The sequence below is a fragment of the Protopterus annectens genome, chromosome 1.part0 (genome assembly GCF_019279795.1).
Source record: "Protopterus annectens isolate FY-2018-M chromosome 1.part0, PAN1.0, whole genome shotgun sequence".
In the NCBI taxonomy this organism is placed as follows: Eukaryota; Metazoa; Chordata; order Ceratodontiformes; family Protopteridae; genus Protopterus; species Protopterus annectens.
The window spans coordinates 14743966-14769520 of NC_056725.1; the positions used below are offsets into that span (position 1 = coordinate 14743966).

The 25555-nt window shown below is 43.0% G+C and overlaps 1 protein-coding gene across 2 annotated transcripts in view; it reads left to right on the top strand.

Annotated features, from left to right (window-relative positions):
• Window positions 1-25555, top strand: part of NAPA (NSF attachment protein alpha) — a 1517602-nt gene that overhangs the window by 307713 nt on the left and 1184334 nt on the right. For both annotated transcript variants that reach the window (XM_044078906.1, XM_044078978.1), the window contains exon 3: window positions 12393-12509. In XM_044078906.1, the coding sequence (XP_043934841.1) occupies window positions 12393-12509 (117 nt within the window). The remainder of the gene's footprint in view (window positions 1-12392; window positions 12510-25555) is intronic.

Genomic DNA, 25555 nt, shown 5'->3' on the forward strand with positions numbered 1-25555 from the left:
AATTTTTTTTTTGGGGGAACTGTTCCTGACATCGTCACGTGTAGAGCATGCACAATGACGTCAGCACGAGGCAGAGAGGGAGCCAAATTTACCAGTCCGTGGGTTTGGCAGTGCGAGTTCACACAACTACAGCACTTCTTTCTTCCCTCGGCTCCAGATAAGGCAAAAATAAAAAAGACTGTATTGTGTTATTAATGAGAGCGAAAACTTAAGACTTAAATGTATTACTGTTATTGCTGTCTGAACAGGGTCTTTCATTTATGTTATTAAGGGCTCAGCAAGTTTAAGAACGGAAACGTATTACTGCTTTTGCATTCAGAATGATGTTTTTCTTGGGAAAGTTCCTTTTATTTATGTACAGGGGAACCCGGAACGGTAGTGCTAATTCCTGCTCAAGTATTGTACAAAGTGTATTGCATTTTTACAAGTGAGAGGACTCAAGTGCATTTTGAATGTGGGAAATGGCAGTCCTCTGCATTTGAATGTCTTCCAGTCCTTTTCTGCGTGTGTGTGTGTGCGGGGGGGGTGGGGGCTCCGCAAGTTTAAGAATGGAAACTTATTACTGCATTCAGAGCAATGTTTTTCTTGGGAAAGGTCCTTTTATTCCTGCTCCAGTTTTGTACTAGGTGCATTGTATTTTGAATGTGGGAAAACAGCAGTTCAGTCCTCTGCATTTAAATGTCGTGTCTGTGTAAAATGCACCAGTTAGGTATAACTGGTAGTTAGAATTTCTCGGACTCAAACCCTGTACCTTAGGTACATAGAACAAGAGGCTAAATTCTCTACCCATACCACCACTCATGATTCAAGGAGTTTTTCAACTGTCCAAAGTTTCACAAAATGTTTGGTTCATACTTTGGTCTGTTCCTTTTTAAATTTGTGTTTTTCTGGCAAATCAGTGAGAACGCAATTCACTAAATAATGATAACCATTTAAGTTTCAGTCTTTCTGTCTTTCAGGAAACGCATGGCAGCACAAAACATTTTATTCTAGCAACTTTCTAAGATTTTACAGGCAGTGTTTAAAATGTGCCTCTGGTTTTGGCCATTTGTCTCCCCCCAAATAAATTTTGGCTTTTTCCAGATTTCTTGTGCTGCACAGTTCAAGGGGAGAAAAGGTTAGTGCTGCTTACGCCAAGTTTGTTTGTGTTTACTAGGACATCAGGTAGTATACTTGCTTTTGATGCAGATGGCTGTGGGTTCTACTCCCACAGTATGTAGATGGACTGCTGATACTGTACTGTGTTGTACTTATAAAGGTGGTGGATACTGCAGTCCTGAGAATGTCCTCTTTGACGGCGATTACTAGTAACTATGAACCTGTTATCAGTTTGCCATCCATTCCCTATTGCAGTATTACTCGCTTATCTATTTTCTAATGTAACATAGGCAGTTTATTCTTCAAGGGCAGCAGGAACTTTATTTGTAAATGAAACAGTGAAATATAAAGTTGTTTGCTAGCGGCAACCTGTTCATTAGTTACAGATCTATTCAATGTGGAATTATTTAGATGACTGTTGCATTTTCTTTGAATGGGGTTTCAATGCTGTTTCAATGAATGAGTTTCAAGGGCAGAGACGTTTTAATGCTAAGTCTATTTTCATTGTGAGACTGTATTGCTTTGTTTAACAGATGTCTGTTAGTGTTTGTGCTATAAAATGTAGAATAAAAGTTTTAAATGAAATAGAAATAATCGTAGAAGTAAAGCCGGATGCACATTAGTGTTTATGGTAAATAGGGCGAAATAGCCAAGTAATTTGACATTGGAATGGCTGCAAGGGGGGAGGACTGTGAATGGGGTCCCCATTCGACCATGATTTTGTGAGGGGGGAATGGCAGCAAACTCGGACAGCCCTGGACGGCACTTTTACGCCACCAATCAGTAGGCCATGGAGAATTGCTTTTGGAGGTCCTAGCAAACTATAATTTTCTTTTGCCAAGATTAAAATATTGCCTACCATTAAATGCCTTACTTGTACCACAAAACCCACATACTGCAAGTTACCAAAAACAAAATCCCAAGGTTCATCATCTTCTCCCTTCCCAGTGAAAGTCATTGCTGCACATTTGAAAAAAAGAAATGGTTACCATTTACTACAGAGTCTGGGGCCACATGTCTGTTCTTCAGTTTGCATTTGAAAGTTTTGTATCCCACAATTCCATAGGGGTGGAAGGGGGGTCACATAAGTATGTATGCAAATTTTATGTTAATCAGCGTACAGATTTGTACCCATTTTTCATGGGCCTTTGTCCAGATTTTTGATGTTTCCAGGTTGGGAGGTATGCTCCAGAAGGGGTACTCACTCAGGGATTCTCTAGTCTCAGTCTTTACACCTTCCTCCCACTTTCACTGCTACCCATGTGCCTACAAAAAATATTAACCTGCAAATCACAATTCTTAATGCTTAAGTCTAGTTTAGATGGCTCTGGTTTCCCCTGCAAAGGGCTCATTCAAGGAAGTCCTTTGGCTTCTTGATCCACATGCATTCTGGACAGACTCTCACACTGACCTTCACAATCTCAAGTTAACAGCACACTTTCTCCAATCCCTCCTAATGGCCAGACACATTTCTCTTTGAGAGAAGTTGATCCACATTTTGGCTACTTCTCAAACTATCTACTCAAGTTTTATAAAAGTAAATGGAAACTGTTTTCTATTTAGGCCACTAGCCAAGGCTTTGATCCATATGCCACACCTTTTGTGGATGTTCTGCAGTTCTTTTTCTCTTAATTTAATGCAGGTTTCAGATATTTTGTCATCAAAGTTCATTTAGCTGCTGTTTCAAATTATTGCCCAGCATGCCAAAACAATACCTTGGCTTCACATATACTATGCGAGGCCTATTATTTTATTTATTTTTTATTTTATCTGTCTTTGTTTACCAGTTAAGTCTGACTGGGCAGTACTCATTTTCAGAGGAGGCCCAGGGTGAATAGCTCCATTTGCTTGCATTGCATTATACTAAGTTCCAGTCAAACACAGAGTTGTTATATTTCGATTTACATTTATAGACTTACAGTAGTTACAATTCTATTTCCATTTATACACAGCAGTAGATGTTATGTAGTCCTATCTCGCCTCCATTATTACGTGTGGGTTTTGGCTCCGACTCGGTTGCTTAGAAAGCCTGAAAACTTCTGATTGGCTCGTGGCTAATAGGTATCCCATGGTGCATGCTCACATTCCCCAGATCTCGTTTGCTGCGTCTTCATTCGGAAGCTTCTTTTGGTTGGCCGTGGCTAAGTGATTTAGTTCTTTATTATTACTACTTATTAGGAGTTTTTTGCTTCGTGTGAAGTGTTATTCTGATTGCTGACAGCTTTATTGTGATAACCGATTTGTGTCTTTAACTGGATTTGACTTCTAACTGTTTGAGAAAATTCTTGGGCCTGTTGGCCTTTTTTGTGTGTGGTTCCCGTGAATGTGTGCTTTTAGACTAGACCGTTTAACTTAGAGGTGCTAGTTTGTTCCCTTTTTTTCTTTTTGCACAAGGTTTGTTTAAGTTAGAGAACCTAGTAAAACCACTTTTATTTTTGTTGTGAGTGTAGGGCTAGATCTGTTTAAGTTAGAGGATCTAGTTCCTCTCTTGTTGTGCGAGTGTGTTGAGTTTTTCCTACTGCCATCATGTCAGAAGAACATAAAGAGCATAAACAGTCACGGTTTAAAAAGTGTACTAAATGTTTGCAAGAAATGTCCATCACTGATGGACATAGCGTCTGTGTATACTGTTTAGGGGCCATACATCTTCAAGAAACTTGTCTCTGTTGTCATTCCTTTAGCCCTAGAGTGCTCCAGGAACGGAAGAATAAGCTGATCCTAAAAGGCATGTTAAAACCTTCCTTTGAGGAAGACCTAGCCAAGTTCTTCCTCCTCTACTAGGTCGCAGTTTTCCAGAATGGATAAGGGCAAGACCTCTAAAAGGCCTTCTCCAGCCTCATCTTCTGTCTCTGAACCTCCGCAGAAGTTACCAAAATTGGAGTTGGCCTCTGTCTCTTCGGAGCCGATTGAGATTCTGGACACGGACCTTGCAGTATCGGCACCAAGTGCTTCGGTGCCAATCACTAGCAGTCCCCTTCGGAGCCGGTCTACAGACATTCCACAGGTCTCCCCTACTCTAAAATTGCCTATATTGCAGAGAGTGAGGTCTCCCACATTGTCCTCCAGATCCTCCAGGAGCTTATCTGAAGAAGACATCAAGAGAGTTGGTGCTTCAACTCCTTAAGTAGTCGGCCTTGCCAAAATTTTTATCGACTCAGACCCTTTCGGTCTTGGAGCAGACTCCTGCTACCGATCCTGCTCTTTTTCCTTCTCCATCCAAGATTGGGCCTTTCGAGCCGATGTCAGTACTGACTATAGTGGTGTCCTCGACTCCAGCACCCCGTGTGGTTGTCTTGGAGCCAAGCTCCGCTCCGACACTATCTGTGCCGTCCAAAGTGTCTAGGGTCCAAAGCTCTTCGGTTGGCCCCGAGGGAGACATTTGGAACCGAAGCTCTTAGGTGCCGAGTCTTCCTCTTGGTGCGTCGGCCCGAGTGAGCTCGGATCCTCCATCGTTCTCGGAGCAGATTCCTTTGGAGCCATTGGTACCTACGCTCTCTTCAGAGCTGGGGTGTCGTTTGGAGCTGGAGGAATCTGTCTTCGTGAGGATGAGGAGCATGTTTGACAGTTCATCCGTACCACATAGGAGTACCGATGCTATACTCCCTCAAGCACCGACTACGGTCTCAACATCCTCTCTCCCCCAGGACGGTAGAGACCCACAGCCTCAGGACCACCATTTGGGTGGCCCCTGATCTTCTGAGACCTCCCCAGAAGACCCCACTGGGGAGCCCCCTCGGAAGAGGTTATGTAAGAGGAAGCATGTAGACTCCCCTGATGTGTCTGTCACATCTGACACTGACCTCAATGAGTCGGAGGGGTCCCCTAAGTCGTCCTCTGAAGATATCTCCTTTACAGACATTTTGGAGATCCTCAGGCAGAGAGCCGGCTGGCCCACCGTTACCCCGTCTGATTATGAGTCTGTACCTGAAAGCTTTTGGGTTTCAACCCGCAGCTTCATGGGTGTCTCCCCCATTCGATGAATTACTGGATCTGGTGAGTCAGAAAGCATGGCAGACTCCTGATGCCGTGGAACCGGTCCCAAGGAGGCCGAATAAATTTTTTTCTGCCCCTAAAGACAAAGAATTTTTATCCAAGGGTTTACCTGCTGATGCCATGGTGGTGGCAGCTGCCACGAAGAAGGCCCTAGCAGAGACTACTTCTTCTGTTCATCCACCTAATAAAGAATCCTGCACGATGGATAGGTACGGGAAGCATATCTTCTCTTCAGCGGCTTTTACACTCGATCTATCACATTTTACGAGACTTCAGAGAAATCTCCTAAAGGAGTTAGGAGATACTCTTCAGGGTACCTCTACTGAAGCAGTCCCATCTACAGTTTCGGCTCAGTTGGCTACTCTCACATCTGTTGTTAACTCCTCCATGCGGCTGATTTCGTACGCAGCTGATGGTGCAAGTAGGACGGCGGGTTCAGGAGTCTCCTTAAGGAGACATTCCTGGATGCGTCTATGCAATTTTGCTGAGCCTTTCAAGTCTACATTCACCAATGCTCCCGTGGACAGATCCTCTCTTTTTAGACCCAAGGTGAAAGATACCCTCACCAGGTGTGAACAGGAAGGAAAGACTCTTGCTGCCGTGGGAGTCCGTTTTACCGTGCCTTCTAGACCTTACCCTAAAGGTCAGAAGAGTGGTAAAATGTGGTTCAAGAAATCTGAGACCTTTCCAGGACACACAGGGTGATTCCTCCTTCAGAGGCAGGGGAGGAGGAAATAATGGTAGAAGTCACCCTAGAGGCAGGGGAGGCCCACAAAATCAGGGAGGTCGCGATTCCTTTCGTGACCGTCCCTCTCAGCGTTCCTGATGTGGAACCCGACTGTGCATCTCTGGAGTCGGTCGGGGGTCGCCTGTCCTTGTACACAGAAGCCTGGCTAAATCTCACTCAAGACAAGTGGGTACAAGACATTAATCACCAGAGGTTATTCTGTACCCTTTTCCCTTCCACCACACCCCCCCCAAAAGGATCAGAGATGTACCACCCAATTACAGGGATCAAGCGGCTATAGAGATAAAAAAGCTGCTATTAAAAAGAGTCATCCAAAAGGTCCCAGCAGACCAGACAGGATTCGGAACATACTCCATGTTCTTTTTTGTTCCAAAAAGAACAGGGGACTGGAGACCCATCCTAGACCTCAGCAGGTTAAACGAGTATGTAAAGAAGTCCAAGTTCCGAATGGTCACTCTACAATCCATACTCCCTCTGTTAGGGAGAGACAGCTGGATGTGCTCAATAGATCTCCAGGATGTCTACTACCACATAATGATGGACAAAGCTTCAATGAGCTACCTACGCTTCTGGCTGGGAGCCAATCATTACCAGTTTCGAGCGCTGCCCTTTGGTCTCACCACAGCCACCCGGGTGTTCACCAAGTGCATGGCAGTAGTCACAACTCATTTGAGATGTCAGGGAATCCAGGTCTTTCCATACCTGGACGATTGGCTCCCGACTGCCACTACCAGGCATCTCCTAGTTAAGCTCTGTTCCCAGTTGGGAATCTCGATAAATTGGGAAAAATCCTGTACTTTGCCCACTCAGTCTATAACGCTTATAGGAGCAAACATAGACACGGTCGCTGTGACAGCCAGACTACCTACAAACAGAATACAGAATCTTGTGCAACAAATTTATAGGATACTTCCCCTTCGAAGAGTCAAAGCGAAGGTGGTGTTGCAGCTTCTCGGAACTATGGCGTCAACCATAACCTTGGTACCTTTAGCAAGACTACATATGAGAATACTCCAATGGCTCCTGTCATCCCAGTGGTCTTTTCAGTAGTTGCCTCTACATCATCAGATTCTGATTACAGATTCCTGCAAAAAGGACCTACGCTGGTGGATTCAACCAGGTCATCTTACCACAGGGACTCCCTTTGTACCTCACCAACCCTTTGCCACTGTGACCACGGATGCCTCTCAGATAGGGTGGGGGGGCATTATCTTGGCAGGACTGTCCAAGGCACATGGCAAGAGCAGGAGACCCATCTGCATATCAGTGTCCTAGAGATGAGAGCAGTGCTTCTAGCGTTGCAAGCACTTCATGACTTTCTCCCTCTAGGGACGATAGCTATCCAGACCGACAACATGTCGGTGGTCTGGTATCTAAACAAACAAGGGACCAGATCATACCCTTATGTCGAGTGGCCCTGCGAATTTGGAATTGGGCGATTTCTTCCCAACGCTTTCTCATTGCAACGCACATCCCGTGGACTTCCAGCGTGATAGCGGACAAGCTAAGCAGGGCAATATTGTTACCTCACGAATGGTCCTTGAACCAGAAAATAGCCAGTATGATCTTCCACAAGTGGGAACAACCCTGCTGCGACCTCTTTGCCAGCCCCATCAACACCAAATGCAGCACCTTTTTCTCTCTCATCCCCCCTCCGGGAGAGTCTCCAAGAGATGCACTCGTCCACGATTGGCCCCCGGGACTCCTTTATGCCTTTCCTCCTTTTCCACTCATCCCCAAAGTCATACAGAAAGCAATGTTGTTAGGAAGCAAGATGATCCTCGTCAGATTTGGTTTCCTTTCCTCAGGGCTCACCTGTTGGACTATCCATGGACTCTGGACCCAGTGCCAGACCTCCTGACACATCAGATTCTCTTCACCCCAGTCTCCACACTCTCAAACTGACAGCATGGCTGCTCCAGTTCCGTCACTAGTCAGGCTTCATGATCTGTCTCCAGCTGTAACTCCTATTATTACCTCTTCTCACAAGCCTTCGACTAGAAAATTGTATCACAGTAAATGGAAGAGATTTTCTATATTGGCACACAACAGAGAAGTTGATCCATTTACAGCTCCCATTACTGTTGTTCTAGAGTTCCTTTCAGAACTCTTCCACCAGGGTTCAGCGGCTGCTACACTCCAAGTTCAGCTAGCAACAATATCTAATTTTCATGCGGGGATTAATGATTCCAGTCTTATGTCTCACAAACTGTGCAAATCCTTTCTTAAGGGTTCCATGATGATAAGACCTCCTGTGCAAGAACCCATTCCTCCTTGTGATCTGAATCTAGTCCTGTCTAGACTTACTCTGCCACCTTTTGAACCATCTCATAGTTGTCAGTTGAAATTCCTGTCTTGGAAGACTCTTTTTCTTGTAGCGATAACCTCAGCCACACAAGTTTCTGAATTACAGGCCCTGTCAGATAAACCTCCATATTTAATTTTTCACAAAGACAGGGTTTCTCTCAATTTCACTTAAACCAAACAATTGAATTGCCAGTGTTCTTCCCTAATCACTCCAATAAAGCAGAGTATACATTCCACCAATTGGACATGCATAGACAACTGCGTTTCTATATCCACAGGACCAAAGGATTTAGAAAATCAGAACAGCTGTTGGTTTCTTTTGCTGAGGCGAGAATGGGCTTGCCAGTTTCCAAGGTTACACTTTCGAACTGGATCTCTAGTTGTATTTCCTTTATTTACAGTTCTCAAGGAAAGGAGTTACCCTTTAAAGTTAAAGCGCATTCCACCAGGTCCTTCTCTACTTCTGCTGCTTTCCAAGCCAGGACACCTATTGATAATATATGTGCAGCAGCTACATGGGCTACCCCTCATACCTTCATTTCCCATTACAAATTGGATTTAACTTCCAGGGGTAGAGGCTCGTTTGGTTCCATGGTACTCAGGAGTATTTTCCAGTGAGCCACCTATTCAAGATGCTAGGGACGCTGTCCCACACGTAGTAATGGAGGCGAGATAGGACTACATAACGTAAAGAAGTTATGTACTCACCATAATGTTCCATGTATGTAGTCCATCTCGACGAACATTATTACGAACCCACCCTCCAGCCCCCTTCCTGGAAGATCTGGAAACAGTTTTTCCTTTTCTACAGTGGTTTACACCACAAGGGCGCCTTTATTACAGTTTATTCTTCCGGACCTTTGTCCTTTTTCCTGTCTTTTCCTGATAGACGAGTAGCAAACAAGATCTGGAGAATGTGCGCATGCACCATGGGATACCTATTAGCCACGAGCCATTCAGAAGTTTTCAGGCTTTCTAAGCAGCCGAGTCGGAGCCGAGGATCGGCTCCAAACCCACACTTAATAATGTTCGGCAAGATGGACTACATGCATGGAATGTTATGGTGAGTACATAACTTGTTTTTATGTTTGTACATGATACATTCTAAAGTTTTACAGAGGTGGGAGTTATTAAAGAGAAAGCACATGTACAAATTTCTCAAAGCCCTCCACTTAAGGACCCTACTCCTCCTTAGGACTTAAATTTAGTCCAAGAAACACTAACAAAACCTCCATTTGAGCCAGCTGTCATGCCATCTAGACATATTTCAGAACTCCATGCCTTGTCTGTCACTAATCCATACGCAAGTCATTCGCTAAGATGAGTTACTTTAAAGACCACCCCAACCTTCTTTCTTAAAGTTGCATCAGAAAGTAACCTCAACACATTCACCTTCCAGTTTTCTTGCCTAGTTATTCCAACAAGGGAGAGTTTATTTTTTCAACTTGGATATCCACAGACAGCATGGATTCTGTCTTCACAGAACCAAGACTTTCATAGAGGACACAAAGTTGTTTTTCATTTGCTGCCATTAGATTGAACTTTAAAGTTTTAAACATTGACCCAGATTGCTGTTTGGTTTTATCACATTTGTGAACTTCAGCAACAACCGATTTCAAATCCAAAACTTACGGCTCATTCAACTAGATCTAGGACAGCTTCTACCCCTTTATTTATTTATGTATAGGAATTCCTGCATCAGTGAAACTTGTACAGCAACAACATGATCAAATATGTACACCTTTTCCAAGCACTGTAAATTAGATATCATTTCCAAAACTAGAGCTACATTTGGAGCCTGGGTTCAGAAAGGTATCCTGTCATGGTGCCACCTGACATTCAGGTTGCTTTGGATTCTGTCCCAACATTCAGATCGGGCAAACTAAGTAGGATACAGAAGTTATGTACTTAAGATAAAGTTTCATCCAAGTCCTTCTGTTTTATGATATGTCTTACAGATTGTCTCTTCTTACGTACAAGATGGCATATTTTATTCCGTTTCACCTGGTGCATTTAGTCAGTAGGCAGCAGGGAGAGGTTCACAAGGGATTATGGGAAAGCTTTGATACTAGCTAATGGCCAGATAATATCTGAGGAGCAACTGTGCAGCCAGTAGTCTAATTGGATGGAGTTGGATGAAAAGGGTCCAGAATTATGTTAAGTAAGTAACCTCCATTTTCCAGTCTGTTGTCCTCTTCATGTGTATCCACTGATGACTAATACATTTTTCTCCAAAAAACTGAAAACCTGATGGATTTGTGTCTTACATTCTTTGCTAACACTTATACCGTTATTGTGACTTAAATGACTGCCTCTTAAGTTGATTTTGTCATCTTGAACATTATTATTATCCTTCCAGTTACTTCAGCATTTTTTTCAGGATGCCACCTGTTTGTTAATATGTGCATAGTACTTCTGCACTTAACTCTACATATCCTATTTTCTCTTAATGACTGTACAACTTTATATTCACTTGTTATTCTGCTGTTATGATGCATTTGTTTCTGTAGCGGTTTGATCTTGTTTAGAAAAAAAAGCTTTAGATAACCTACAACAACCTCTCCCCCGCAAAAAGCAGCATTCTTAATTTTGCATGCTGCTGTCTTTAGCCATTTTAAGAGGCAAGTGCTGGAAAGTAACAATGTTAGCTATATTCGGTCTCTGTGTGTAGGAAGCTATAGCTCTTCTTTCAGAGTTGCTTGTGCTGTTTGTCTAGAGCAGTTTTACTTGGGCTGATCAGATGACACACCAAAGGAGGGCAGTACTTGGCTGTCCAACTGGTATAAGTAACATTGGTTTGACAAGTGAGTCAGAAGGTAAAGAGCTGTCACGAGTTGGGGTTATTTGAACTACTGATTTCTCCCTTCCTCTCTCATGGAGGGATGCAAGTTGTATTCTTTCTGTGCTGCACAATAGTAGAGGTCGGGATGTTGTACCTGTGCTCTCGTGACTTCCACATCATTGTTGGCATTCCACTGGCCTTACACAGATGTAGAACTGTGAGCACATCCAGGATGTTATTTGTACTGCTTGTATATGATAACTGGGGATTTGCCTATATGGGAAGGGGACAGTTATCAGCAGTCTTTGTTTTGGTTATTCTTCTGCATTCTTTTGCTTTAGATGTAAAATAGGCAAATAGCTAGTAGTGATCAATTAAGTTGGAGGGGACGGTAGGAAAGATCCTCTCTGTCATGAGGAAAATGAAGAAATCATCAAAGATGCAGTTGTCTGAAAAGTTTTACCACTCTTTTTTGCTTTTCCATGTTGTTAAGTACTTGTTTTTATCATGAGCCCTGAAAAACAACAGATGTTGGTTGTGAATGTTTACTGGTAGTGCATTATGTGCAATAAACAGTTTATGAAAGGTTGACTGTTTCTTGTGGTATGTTGAGGGGAATATACTATTGTTTTTAGTTGTTTTATGTATTTGTTGGTTTGTTTTATTTATCTTCCTAAATATCTGTTTTATGTAATGTGTATACTGCTAGATGGTGCATTGTTGAAACATGCTCTCTGATTGCTAAGGCAGTACCAAGATCCCATGATCATTTCCTGTAGTAGTTAGTGGCCATGCTGTATTCTCTGCCTTTTTTACTGTTTTTGGAAGCTCTGTATGCCTCCAGTTGGAGGTTTTTCATAGTTTGTTTCAGGGGCACATCATAGAGCAGCACACAAAAAAGGGCTAGTTCAAGACCAAAGGGGTGGAGCTGGGAGATATTGAATGAAAAACGTGCTTAGCAGTCTTGCTACCTGGTAGCACTAATCCAATCTGTCATGTGATCCAAGTAACTAGAAGTAAGATAGTCAGTGTTGAGGATTAAGAGTAACTTCAACTTTAATTTGTTGTAATTGTAGATGTGGGAGCTATCTTTAAAAGCTATGTAGGTGTTTTATTTGTATTTTTTAAATTTGGTTAGGTGAGCTGGTCCATAGATCCTTTTAAGTCATAAGCCCAGTGTACTACAGTGGCATTTATTTATTTTGCCTTCAGTATTGCTTTTGGATTTATTTTAGTCGTGTGTTCACTTTCCACATCAGCTAGCTGTGAAATACAGTGTTAACGCCATACTTTGTACTGGTGTGGGTTATTTGTAATGCACATGCATGTATTTGGTCGCTTGACATGTTGCCAGTATTGGTGTTTATTAATAAAGATTGCTTACTTTTTGTCAGTGACTTGTTTGTTGATTTTTATTATGATGTTTTACTGCCTGATTCTAAGCATTTTTTTCTTTTTTTACAGCTGCTGGGAATGCCTTCTGTCAGGCAGCTAAGCTCCACCTTCAGTTACAGAGTAAACATGATGCAGCTACAAGCTTTGTTGATGCTGGAAATGCCTTCAAAAAAGCTGATCCTCAAGGTAAGTGGGCTTTAGGAAGTTCTTCTTTGTAAGGACCTGTTTAAAAATCATGGTGTGTTCATCACTGTACTTTTTCTATTTAATTGAGCATTAATATTTACATGGCTGAAGATAAATTGCACACAGTACCCAAGTGCCAAATCTATCCAGTAGTAGCATGTCATTGAGTCTTTATTTTAATATGTCTAAATTCTTGTATATGTGTTTTTTTTTGTGGTTCTGCTTTCCTCTTGGTTGGGAAGCATTTAGCCAGCACTAAACTACAGCCACACTTTTTGCAAGTAGTGATACTGCATTCTACTCATACAAATGCAAAGGCTGTCTTGTCTGTAAACCTTCCAGTTCTGAATGGCATTTTAGGAATCTTGCCTGTATTGCATAGATTTCCATGTCAGATGGAAGGTGCTGTATAACCACAATCTGCATCAGTATGTGTTAATGTAGAAATTCTGGACTTCTGTGCAAGTTGTAAGCCAGTTTAAGTGGTGTATCAGGTTGTTTACCATCTCTATAAATATGTCATAGGTTCATAGGTGTTTACTAGGCTAGTGACTACAGGGGCCTTTTTTAAGCCTAGCCCTGCATCCCAAATCTCTGACAAGTTCTAATACCTTTGATAAGTGTAAGCAGGGGCTTGGGAAATGAAACATTTACAAGCTAGGGCCTGGGAGATGAACCATTTACAGTTTGCCTGTGTCCATTAGAGACATAGTTGCCAAACCAGGGATGAATTTCCTGTTCCCCCTCCAATTGTCCAGGTTACACTTGAATTGGGCTGGGGAGGAGCTCTGCTTCACATGGATGGGGAGCCTGTTCCAGCAACAGGGTAATCTCTGGGATACATACCTGTCTCTCCTCCAGGTACTGTTTATATCACAGGCAAGTTTAAGTCATTAGAAAGGGTAATTCTGGTGCTGTTTGTTTTGCAGATATGCAGGAGGTCTATCAGTGTGGAGTCTGACAATAATTCCGTACTTCTAAAATGCAGTACCAAACAGCACACTTGGGCTCACAGCAAACACTTGAACTCTGCACTTAGATTTGCTTGTTCACTTTTCTAATGTGAATGCCACTTAACCTGTGTAGAAAAGGCTTAAGTGGCTCCTAACAACTGAGAAGTGTGCATTCTCCTTAGTTTGCTTGCAGATAGACAGCTGTTAATGGAAATCGTCCACATTTATCAAACATGCTGCAGATATATTTCCTATCTCAATTTCTGAACTGCAGTAATGAAGAGTCACTTGCTGTCATCGCCCATTTAGTTGGTCTCTTACAAGCAGGTGAAGAGTTTTTTTTCGGTCATAGCCCATAATTATGAGACGGATACTAGCTTGCCCAGTGATTTCAATCATTCAGATCTGTCCTTAAGAATGTTTAAAAGGGTCATTCAGTGTAAGTGTGCTCTGAATGTCTTTCGGTAAGGCAATTCAGTCAAGCCATAAAAGATTGCTGTATCTGTTTACAGTTAGATTTATTACTTTTCTGAGAGAATATATTTCAGAATTTGGTAGTTAAGATTACCTACTCACAGGACAACTAAACTTCATGCTAAGAATGAAGTTTAGTCAAGAAAGCATACTGATAGAAAGGTCTTTGCCTTCACAGGTCCCTGCTATCAAAGTGACTGCTTTAATGCATTTCTTAATACTTATTCAGCACAGTTAACTGAAGTAGTCTGAGTGTTGACATTAAAGTAACAGATATCTTAAAAGTATGTCACTGTTCAGATCCTGGGGAGTTAAGGTAACAAACTAGAAAATGAAACATGCATCCATTTATTTTAGTATTTCTGAAGGATTGAAATACAACTCAAGATGTTTCATATGAGTCGCAACAAAAAAAATCTTAGGTGTTTCATATCTCAGTTGATGTTCATCGTTAGATCACTGTTGCATTAGCTTTTAGCTATATGGTAGATATCCTTCCAAGGATCAGACGTCTGATCAATATACAAAAACTTATTTGGGTGCCTTCCCAACACCTCTACATCTATTGGAGCGGGAGAGTGCTAGTATGAATGAGGGACATATGGGAGTGAAAATTTTGAACTTTCTTAACATTGAAAAGCACAGTCAGAAGTTTGTGTACATTGTGGCTACAGTTTGGCATTCAGTTTCTGGGAAGATAAGCACTACTCAGGAGATTTCCTTTTACTTTGGATTAAAAAGTTATGGTAGTTATTTTTGGGAGCAAATGAGATGTATTTGTGGTTGGCGAATGCATTCCAAGAATTCTCTCAATGCTCCTCATTTTTGTTTAGGGGGAGTTGCACAACATCCAAGCAACATTTGTCATTCCTTTACATCAAAGACCATTGATAGCCTGTTGAATAGCCTGAACATTTTTGTTTGTTTTATAACACCTTTGTTAAATTATCACTTAAAACATAGGCACACATAGAAAAGAAAATAAACCATATTAACATTTATCATTTACATGCAATATATAGTAATTATGCTTTCTTTTTATAACAATTAATTTAATCCAACATTACATAAATTACTCAATTCCTGTCTTCTCTTAAGCCACACTCCTCTGCCTGCACATTATTTTGCATGTATTATTTGACATGGTCACAAAATGGCTTGGAAAGAAATCCCTCCTCCCCCTTTAATTCAGGTAAAGATTGTACTGCCTATCATTCAAGGTGCAATAGAACCCATGTAACAACAGCAAGTGAGAAAGGGTTCTATTCCAGACTATTTCTTGTAGCAAAAAAAGGAGGAGAATGGAGACCTGTACTGGATTTGTCCCTTCTCAACACCTTCCTTAAGGCCCTTTCATTCAAGGTACCATCACTCTAGAGTCTTTTGCCCTTCATCCTCCTCATGCTTTTCTGGTTTCCTTAGATATAAATGATGTCTACTTTCACATCCCTTCCTTCAGGAAGTTTCTGCGTTTTTCTAAGTATTTCTTACTTAAGCAGACAACCTCCCAAGTGAATACTTACAAATCTCAGCTGATGCTCCGGCCTACCCAGTATCCATCTTGATTAACCGATCTCTGTCAGACAGTTACTTTCCCACACTATGGAAAGTATCACATATAATTCCCCTCCACAAAGGCGGCACCCCCACAGAACTAACCAGTTACCGCCCCATAGCTATTCTCTCTCCACTCTCCAAAATACTAGAGAGATGCATTCACTCTCGGGTCTCAGACTACCTCCTTACTAACAACCTCCTTTCCAATACTCAGCATGGTTTCCGACCAAACCATAGCACCACCACTGCCTTACTGTCCTTTACTAACGCTATCCTTCAGCATAAAAACAGTGGCTATCTCTCCTCTGCTACTTTCCTAGACCTATCTAAAGCATGTGACATGGTTCCACACAAACAACTCATCTCTGTCCTCAATAACCTATCCTTCTCTCAATCAGCCATCAACTGGTTTCAGAGTTACCTGTGTGACCACCAGCAATCCGTTGTATGGCAGAATGACACATCTCCCCAACTATCTGTCTCTATAGGGGTTCCTCAAGGATCCATCCTTGGACCCCTACTCTTCTCTATTTTCACCAATAATCTAGCCTCTTCCACCAAACATGGCACACACATACAATATGCAGATGACTCGGCCATCATCTGCTCAGCCCAGTCCCTACCCAAACTGCAAAAAGTCACACAGAGGAAGTCTTTTCCTGTGTTGAAACTTGGTTATCCAATGCCCACTTAATACTCAACCCAAACAAAACTAAACTACACCTCTTCCAACCCACCAAACATACTCAAAACAACTCTCACTTTAACATCACAGCAAAAGACAACACCACTATACACCCAACAGAAGACACAAAATTGCTAGGCATGGAAATAGACAATAATCTAAAATTTGAGATTCACATATCCATGACCATAAAAAGTCCACAAAAAAACTAGGAGCGTTATACAGAAATAAGCAACTTCTCACCAAAGCAGCAAAGATTTCAGTAGCAAATTCCCACCTTATCTCCACCCTACTTTATGCCTGTCCATATATACCAGCCTAAGGCAATGCGATCTAAACAAGCTCGAGACCTGCTACACAAAATCGCCAAATTCGCCACAGGGGCATCCTGTTGTAGTCACCACTGTCTCTGACTTGCTGAACTAGGCTGGCTTGAACTCCCTCACCTCCTTCAATGGTGTCAACTCACACTCGCCCACAAACTAGTAAACCATCCACCAAAAGTCCCATCCCTCCAGAATCTACCCCAACCCTATCGCACCAACAGACCACCGAGATCCATCAACAGAAATCACAGGTCACTAAAGCCAATAACTCTGCTGGAGAAGCACTATTCTCTTGTGCCATAGCCAAATTATGGAACTCCCTCCCACCCACAATTACCATGCACCCACTTCAAAACTTTACTAAAAGCACACTTAAAACATGCTGGCTATGCCCTTGCAACTCCCCCTCTTATATCACCCACTACCTTTCTTTCCACCCCACTAACTGCCATGATTATAGCAAGCTTGGATGCTCATAAGTCTAACTACTTATTAAACATCAGGAACTTCTTATTGTGACAATTGTTAATGTCTGTTATTGACTTCGCAGATGATAAAGATTCTAGTTGTCTACTGATGTACTATGTTCTTCATCTGTAACTGTGTTTGTAATAATTAATTGCTATGTTGATCAAATTGTTAATTGCTATGTAAATTCAATGCAACTACTGTCTGTATATTTTAACTGTGGAGCTTTTCTCCCCGGGCCTCCACTGAAAATGGACCTACGTCCAGTTGGACACTCCCGGTCAACAAATGTAAATAAATAAATAAATTTCAGTTCTCTGATTTGCCTTTTGGGCTATCTACAGCCCCAGGATTTTCACAAAGTGTGTGGTCTTTTGCATGACTCAGAGAATTCAATTACTTCCATACCTAGACAAATTGGTTAATACTGGCGCCATTTAAACAGATCCTTTTACTTCATGTTAATGTCACTATTTTCTTACTCCAGAGTTTAAGGTTCATGATTAACTACAAGAAGTCCATACTGGAACCCATCCAAGACCTGTTTTTCTTGGGCTACAGACTAGACACCAAATTTATGCAGGGGTCTCTACCTTTAGACAAGCTACAGACTCTCTCTCTTAACTATTTCCAATCTTTTCTACTCCTTCAAACTTGCACTGCAAGAGAAATTCTCAGAGCATTGGGTTTCATGGCCGCAACTTTACTCATGGTCTCCTTTGCCAGACTCCATATGAGAAAGATTCAGTGGTCATCTAGGTAACACCCATGATCTGATTATGTCCTTTTCATTCTTCCTCAGCAAATGGGTTTCAGGTGTTATTCTGCCACATACTTCAGACGTTGGGGAAAACTCTTGAGCTCCTCACTCTACCCATAACGCCCTAGTCCATTCTTAATACTTCAGGTCTTGTTTGCCACCATTGTGCTGAGACATAAGTATCTTCTCTCTAGTGTTTTGTCAGTTTTTTTTCTGCAATTCTTTTGTAAGTAAAAGTAAATTTTTTCTCTTAATCTTAAACCTTCCTTATCTACATCCTCCCTCATAGTTTCCAGTTTCAGTGTCAGACTAGTTGCTGTATTTTTATGTACTGTATTTGTTACCATAGTTGGTAACTTTCTTTTCTTTCTGTCCCCTTTTGCCCTTTCTAACAGCTGTTTCGGGGTAATTCTTAATTACAATCGCTGGTAATGTATCCCTTTTTTCTGTGAATATGTCATTAAAAAAAAAACGTTGTCACTTAAATTTTTTTGTCTTTGCTTCAACTGCCATGGCTGACAAGCTTACAGGTTTTTAAAAATGCCCTTCTTGTGGCCACAAAATCCCTAATTCGAAGAGCATATATTGTCTTGGAGCAGCTCATCTAAGCATCAACTGCTGTGTTTGTGCTGCTTTTAATACAAAGGCGTTGGCTGATAGATGCAGCAAGTTTATATTGAAGGGTTTACTTCCTCCTCCTCCTACTGCATCTTCTTTAGGGGTTAAACCCAGAGTAAAACTTATATAACTCCTTTGGAATATAGGAAGTATTCTCTATCAAAGTCCCCTAGGACTGCTTTGGAACCAACTCTGAAAATTTCAAATTATAGGATCTGATGTCCTCTGACCTGAAGGTACAAATTATGGGTCCAAAATGTTTGGCTCTGATCAGTATTTCAGCACACCCCACAGCTCAGTTTTCAGATCCAAGCCCTCAAATCTGAAGCCTAGCACATCATATACTTAACTCACGCCCCAGAGATCATTTTGGATCTGGTCTCCCCCAGGCTCCATTCACGTTTTATGCAAACTCCCAAAAGGCACTCTAGGCCCCAGTCTACCAGGTCCTCTAGAAATCTTTCAGAATCAGATGTGGATAGGGCAATGTGAAAGTTCCTCAGAACTCAGGTCCAGATGGGGGTCCTTTTAGCTACGTCCTCTGGATCTGTGAGCCTTCCAGCCACTACTCACACAGTCTTACCTTCTCTGATCCATCCTCTAGTTTCAGACCCCCAGCATCTGACAACTCTGAGAGTTCCGGAGTCGAATCTGAAGAGAATTACTTCCTTGACTCCGACAACATCCCAACTAGTTCTGCTCTATTCCTTTGGATCAAAATGTGTCTCTCAGCCAAAACGTCGGATCCATGGGGCTGGGATCAACTCTGTTATCAGATCCAACCCTGGCCCTTGGAGCCTTGATGCTGGACAGCGTGGGTCCAGTTCCCTCCTCCAGGCATGGATCCGGTTAGTGTCATGATCTATCCATACTGGAAGTCTCTGCTCTGGTGCGGATGGTCACTGCTTCTCCTGGTCCATCTACCTTTGAGGTTGTGGAAAGGGCTTTTTCTCTTTCTAGAGATCTGATCTAACATCCCTTGGATCCACCTCCTTTTCCCTGTTCAGTTTTGAGCTCTGAGTCCATCAAGCCTCTTCCACAGGGATAGCAAGTTCCAGCTTGCTTCCAGTCAGTCCCCTTAGAGGAACTCCTCTTCTCTTCCAATACCTTCCCTGAACATTCCCCATAGGAGATCCATTGGAAGAGGATGTACAAGAGGAGGCACATTGATTCGCTGTTGGAATCACTCACTGAAGATACTGATTTTGAGGAAGGGGAAGTGTTCCCCAGATCACTACCTGATGATGTCTCTTTTGGAAACGTATTATAGATCCTTAGCCAAAAAGGTGGCTGGTCTTCTGATTAACCCGTCTCCAGAGGAATCAGTATTTTTGGAGGCTTTTGGTTCTGGCCCATTTATGTCATGGGTAACCCCCCCCCCCAGCAAATGACCTCATTGATTTAGTCTCTTGTCAGGTATAGAAGGAGCCAGATTCCGTTGAGTCTACACTGTGATAACCTGACAAATTCCTAGCTCCCCCTAAAGATAAACCTCACTGGAGCAAAGGAGTCCCAGTAGATGCTATGGTGGTGGCAGCAGCCACGAATAAAAAGCTAGCAGAACAGAGTTCATCTGTCTGTCCTTCAGAGAGTCTAGGCACTGAACAGATTCAGAAAGTGAGTCTTTGCCTCAATGACATTCACCTTAAGGTCTCTTAATTATTTGGCACAAAGATCATCTTGTCAGCTGGCTGCTCTTTTTATCAGTGTCCAACACATTTTTGAGGTTGATCTCTCACACAGCTGAAGGCACCTCATGGGAGGTCGGTTCAGTCATTGCTGTAAGAAGATATGCCTGGATGTGGCTGTGTGACTTTGCGGAGTCTTTCAAGGAGTCTTTCATCAGTGCGCCCTTTGATGGAACATTGTTGTTTGGTCCATCTGTGAAAGAAGTGCTTACCCAGAGTGAACAAAAAGGAAAGATTCTGTCTACCATGGGAGTCAAGTTTTCTACCCCTTAACAAGCATTTTCTAGAAATCTGAGAGGTGGTAAGAAAATGTGGTTTCGCAAATCTTGGGGACCTTTCCATGATAGACATGGAGTCAGAGGAGGCAGATGTTCTTAGTGTTTCACTGTTGCAGTCATCACATTTGGGTAATCCTGCCAGGGGTAGCCCTCAGTCAGCTCGAATACCAGAGGCTTAGTATTTTTGCGTTGGTTCCTGTATTTCCAGGACTAACGTCAGGTCGTCAGTGGTATAAAATCAGGCAGCCGACGCCATTACATCAGTCTTTCTTGCCGTGGAGTCTGAAGCAGAAGCAGTTTGCACGAGTGCCGGTCGGCCGCTACCTGAGTTTTCGTTTCCGAAGTTTAAGTCTTCTGACACTAAGTACCTCGTTGGGGATCCTTTTTTCTTGCTCTAACCGATCTCCGAAAAAGTTAACAAATGTCTCACCTGTGGAAAGCAAATACCACACCGAGACTTCCATTCTTACTGCGTCACCTGTTTAGGGCCAGACCACAACGTCCCCCTCTGTCGCTTTTCTGCTTTGTTTAAAGCCAGAACTATGTGTCGTCGGGCCCTTATTGTAGCTAGATATTTTTGCTGTCAGTCCACGAATTCTGATATGGCTTCGGTAAGCCATCCGTCTAGCGATCTTCTGAAAAAAACGTAAGGATAAAGACAGAGACAGACAGCACAGGTCCAAAACTGCCGACGATTCTGTAAAGCTAGTCATCAGTTCTGCGATCCTCAGTGAGGTGCTTTCGCAGCCCCTGATGCCAGCTTCTGTGGATTTGCAGACCGCTACTAAGACCCTTTTGCAGTACAGTAGGCAGCGAGACTCTTCAACTAAAGATCCTGCAGATGTCTCTACCTTGGATGGGTCCGAAGCCACTGAGCAGGCACCGGCTTCTGAGGAAGTACTTCGCACTACCGATACTCGATACAGACCGACGACTACTTTCGCGTCTTCAGTTCTTTCTAAGTCTACCGAGTTTCTAAGGCCTATGGTACGAACCAAACCCAAAAAAATGACGATCCTTGCCTCAGTCTCAAATGCTTAAAATGGTGGAAGACCTTATTATGGGAAGCCAGGCTACCCCTTCCAAAAGAAAAAGAGATCTGTCCCCAGTAGTTTTATCTGAACAGGAGTCCGATGACTTTGATGCATCTGAATATAAAGATATGCAACCCCTCTCTGCTTATGAGGATTCTGATGCAGAGGAATCCTTTCCTTCTGCCTCTCCAGCCGAGGATTTTTCATTTGGGGAAACCCTCTGTACTTTAAGGGAGCATTTCCAATGGGAGTGTCAGCACTATCCTCAGCCAAAAAAAAAGAGACTCAGGGAATTCTTAGATCTACCACAGCACAGACCATTGGCCATTCCTCTTGTCCTGGATGTTGTGGATGATACTTTTATGGAGTCCAGTCTGACTTCTGACACCTTTCTTCCTGCTCCCAGGAAACCTGACGGGTATTAGAGTCCCTGGCTCTCACAAATTTATTTTCAAAAATCCTACAGCTGACCCCGAGATCATCTCTCAAGGACCTAAAGGAATCAAAGCAACTTCAGCTAAGAGTCCCACCCCCTCAATTAGGGATTCCTGAGCATTAGACTGGGTAAAAAAGTATACACCTGTGCTACTCTTGCTATTAGAGCATTAAATTGTCAGTTCCACATGCTGAAATATCAGTAGCATACCATGGAACTCCTCAAACAAAAAATATATTCTGTTCCTGCTTGTGCAGAAAATAAAGAATTATAAGAGTTAATGCATTCTGCAAGTCAAGTAACTAAGCACACCTTTACAGTGTGGTTTTAACACCCTATAAGCATCTTGCAGGGCAGCAGTCACTGGTTCTGTCCTTTAGAAGGCATGCTTGGCTTAAGGAACAGACCTTGCCAGACCATGTCAAATCCAAATTATTGGACTCTTCCTTGAACAAAGACTACTTATTTGGCACCAAGGCAGAAGAGGTCGTAAAAAAGATGGAAGAAAAAGCTAAATCTGTGTAGACAGACTTCTTACAGGTCCAGCCACCAAGGTTCAGTAGGCATTGCCCCTCCAAGCATTGGTCCTTTCCTGCCCCCTCCAGGCCAGCTCAGCCCAGACCCAGGGGAAGCAGACCCCCAGACAGCAGCCCCAGGGAATTCAGAGATCTAAGCAATGGAGTTCCTCCTCTTCAAAAACAGGTAGTGCAAAGCCACCCCCTTATGGTAAGAACTCAGTGTCTTTTCACTTCCACCCCTTACCTCTGCCCACCTGCTTGTGCCCCTAGGAGGAAAACTCTCCTTCCACGCAAGCAATTGGGCCACCATTACCAACGACCGATGGGTCCTCAGCATAGTGTCCCATGGATACAAATTTTATTTCCACACTCTGCCAAACCCAAAAGGGTTCTCTCAGATCTTCCTCCAAACCAGTGGGCAGAGGCCAAAAAGCAAGTCCTTTCCCTGTTCTCCATGAGGCTAATACAGCCTGATGTTCATCGTGTTTCACTGTTGCAGTCATTACACTTGGGTTATCCTGCTGGCAGGCTACCCGCAGTCGGCCTGAATTCCAAAGTCCTGGTCCGGCGTCGGTTGCTGTCGCCTCTTCCCTGACGTCAGTGCGCCAGGGGTATAAAAGATGCAGCCGACACCAGTTTCTTCAGTCTTTCTTGCCGCGCGGTGCCCAAAGCAAAAGCAGTTCGCAAGTGCCGATCGGCCGACTCCTGAGATTTTCGAAATTGAATTTCAGATCTGAAGTCTTCAATAAAGCTAAGTACCCCGTTGGGGAAACTTTTGTCTTGCTCCAGACCGATGCCAGAAAAAGTTAACAATTGTATTTCTTGTGGGAAGCAAATACCTCATAAGGATTTTCATTCTTACTGTATTCCATGCCTAGGCCCTGACCACGAAGTTGCTAGTTGTCGGTTTTGTGCTAGATTTAACCAACGCACGATTAAGCGTCAGTACGATTTTGCTTTTCATTATTTCGGGAGAAGGTTTAACTATATAATGCCGTCAGAACAACCGACGACCGGAATTCATAAAAAACGCAAGGATAAAGACAAGGACAAGCATTCGAGGTCCAAAACCAACGACGAAGCCTCTTCTAAGCCAGTCGCCGGTGCTCAGTGAGGTGCTTCCGCAGCCCCTGACTCCCGCTACCACAGAACCACAGGCCACCTCTGACTCCCACGTGGAGACAGCTAGGCCTCTGGATACTCAAGGTATTGGCCCTTCGGAAATTAATCCCTCAGATGGGTCCAGAGCCGTTGAGCAGGCATCGGCTTCTGAGGGTGTCTTCAGACCTACACAACTTTTATATAAAGCCTACTTCAGCATCCAAGACAAAGTCTACAACAGTTTTAAAGACAAAGAAACCAGTACACGATTCTCCAGAACAGACTTCTATGCCTAAGAAACAGATGCTCAAAATGGCCGAAGACCTAATTACTTTGATCAGGGGTTCCGATCCCCCTCCTGATAAGAGGCCTAGGCAAGACACTGAATATGATTCCTCTGATCAGGTTTCCATTTCCTCTGATTCCTCTTCTGAACAGGGATATTCTATTCCACCCTATGAGGATTCTGATGCTGAAGATTCTATTCCTTCAGCTTCTCCTCCTGAGGACTATTCATTTGTGGAAACCCTGCATACCATGAGGAGCATTTCCACTGGGAGACCCAAGATTATTCTGATTCTAAGAAAATACTTAGAGACTTTCTTTTACTTCCTCAGCACAGAACTCTTGCAATTCCCCCTGTTCTAGACATAGTAGATGATGTATTTTCTGAGTCCGGCCTGTCTCCAGACTCTCTACCTCCTGCTCCTGTTAAGCCGGACAGATACTACAGGGTTCCAGACTCCCATAAATTTCTTTACAAAAACCCTGCTGCTGACCCAGAAACTATCTCACAGGGTCCCAAAGGGGTCGAGGCTGCTTCTGCTAAAAACCCTTTCCCCTCAGATAGAGATTCTAGGGCTTTGGACAGATGGGGGAAAAAGTTTACAATTCTGCTACCTTGACTGCAAGGGCTTTAAATTGTCAATTTCATATGCTCAAATATCAGCAGTACTTAATGTCTTTGTTAAAACAACAAATGTTGACAAATTCTGAATGTTCTGAGAACAAAGATTTGCAGGATATATTGCATGCAGCTGAACAAGTGGAAAAACATACTTTGCAATGTGGCTATGATTCACTGGAGGCCTCGTGCAGGGTCGCTGTTACAGGTTCTGTTATTAGAAGGCATGCTTGGTTAAAGGAACAGAATCTGCCTGATCATGTTAAAGCAAAATTATTGGATGCTCCATTACAGCATGATGCTTTGTTTGGTGTTAAGGTGGAAGAGGTGTTGAAAATAGAGGGTAAGGCTAAATCTATGCAGACAGTAAAGGATTTCTTACAAGTACAGCCACCCAGATTTAGCAGGAACTGGCCCTCTAAGAATTGGTCCTTTCCAGTGTCAGACAGACCACAAATAGGCAGATTCTGATGCCCTAGAGGCAGGCAACAGCCCTAGGGCTCATACAGGCCCAAACAATGGGACGCTTCTACCTCCAAAAGCGGAGAAGACAAATCACAGCCTTATAGAAAACAGTTCCAATGACTTCCCTCTGCCAATGCTAAGCACTTATTTTTTGACAGCACCTTTAGGGGGAAAGCTAGCACTTTTTTCACAAAACTGGCACAAGATCACCCAGGACAAATGGGTCTTAAATGTAGTCTCTCAGGGCTACAGGTTCCATTTTCACACCCTTCCAAAGGCAAAAGGTATGCCAGACCTGCCATGCAATCATTGGGCAGAGGCACAAAAACAAGTTTCAGCTCTCATGGACATGGGGTCTATTCGGCCAGTGCCACAAGAGCAGGGACAAGGATTTTACTCAAGACTTTTCTTAGTACCAAGAAAGGACAAAGCCTGGAGACCAATTCTGGACCTGTCTATTCTAAATACTTTTCTGGACGTCCCAAAATTCAAAATGTTGACTCTACAGCAGCTTCTGCCTATGCTGGACAAGAAGGCTTGGCTTGCTACTTTGAACCTCAAAGATGCATACCTGCATGTCCCAATCAGACAATCTTGCAGAAGATACCTCAGATTCATAGCTGGCTCAATGCACTACCAATTCTCTGCACTGCCCTTTGGCTTATCTACTGCGCCCAGGGTCTTCACAAAATGCCTGACACCAGTAATTGCATTTTGCAGACAAAGAGGAATTTAAATATATCCCTACTTGGACGACTGCTTTATTCAAGCAAAGACCAAA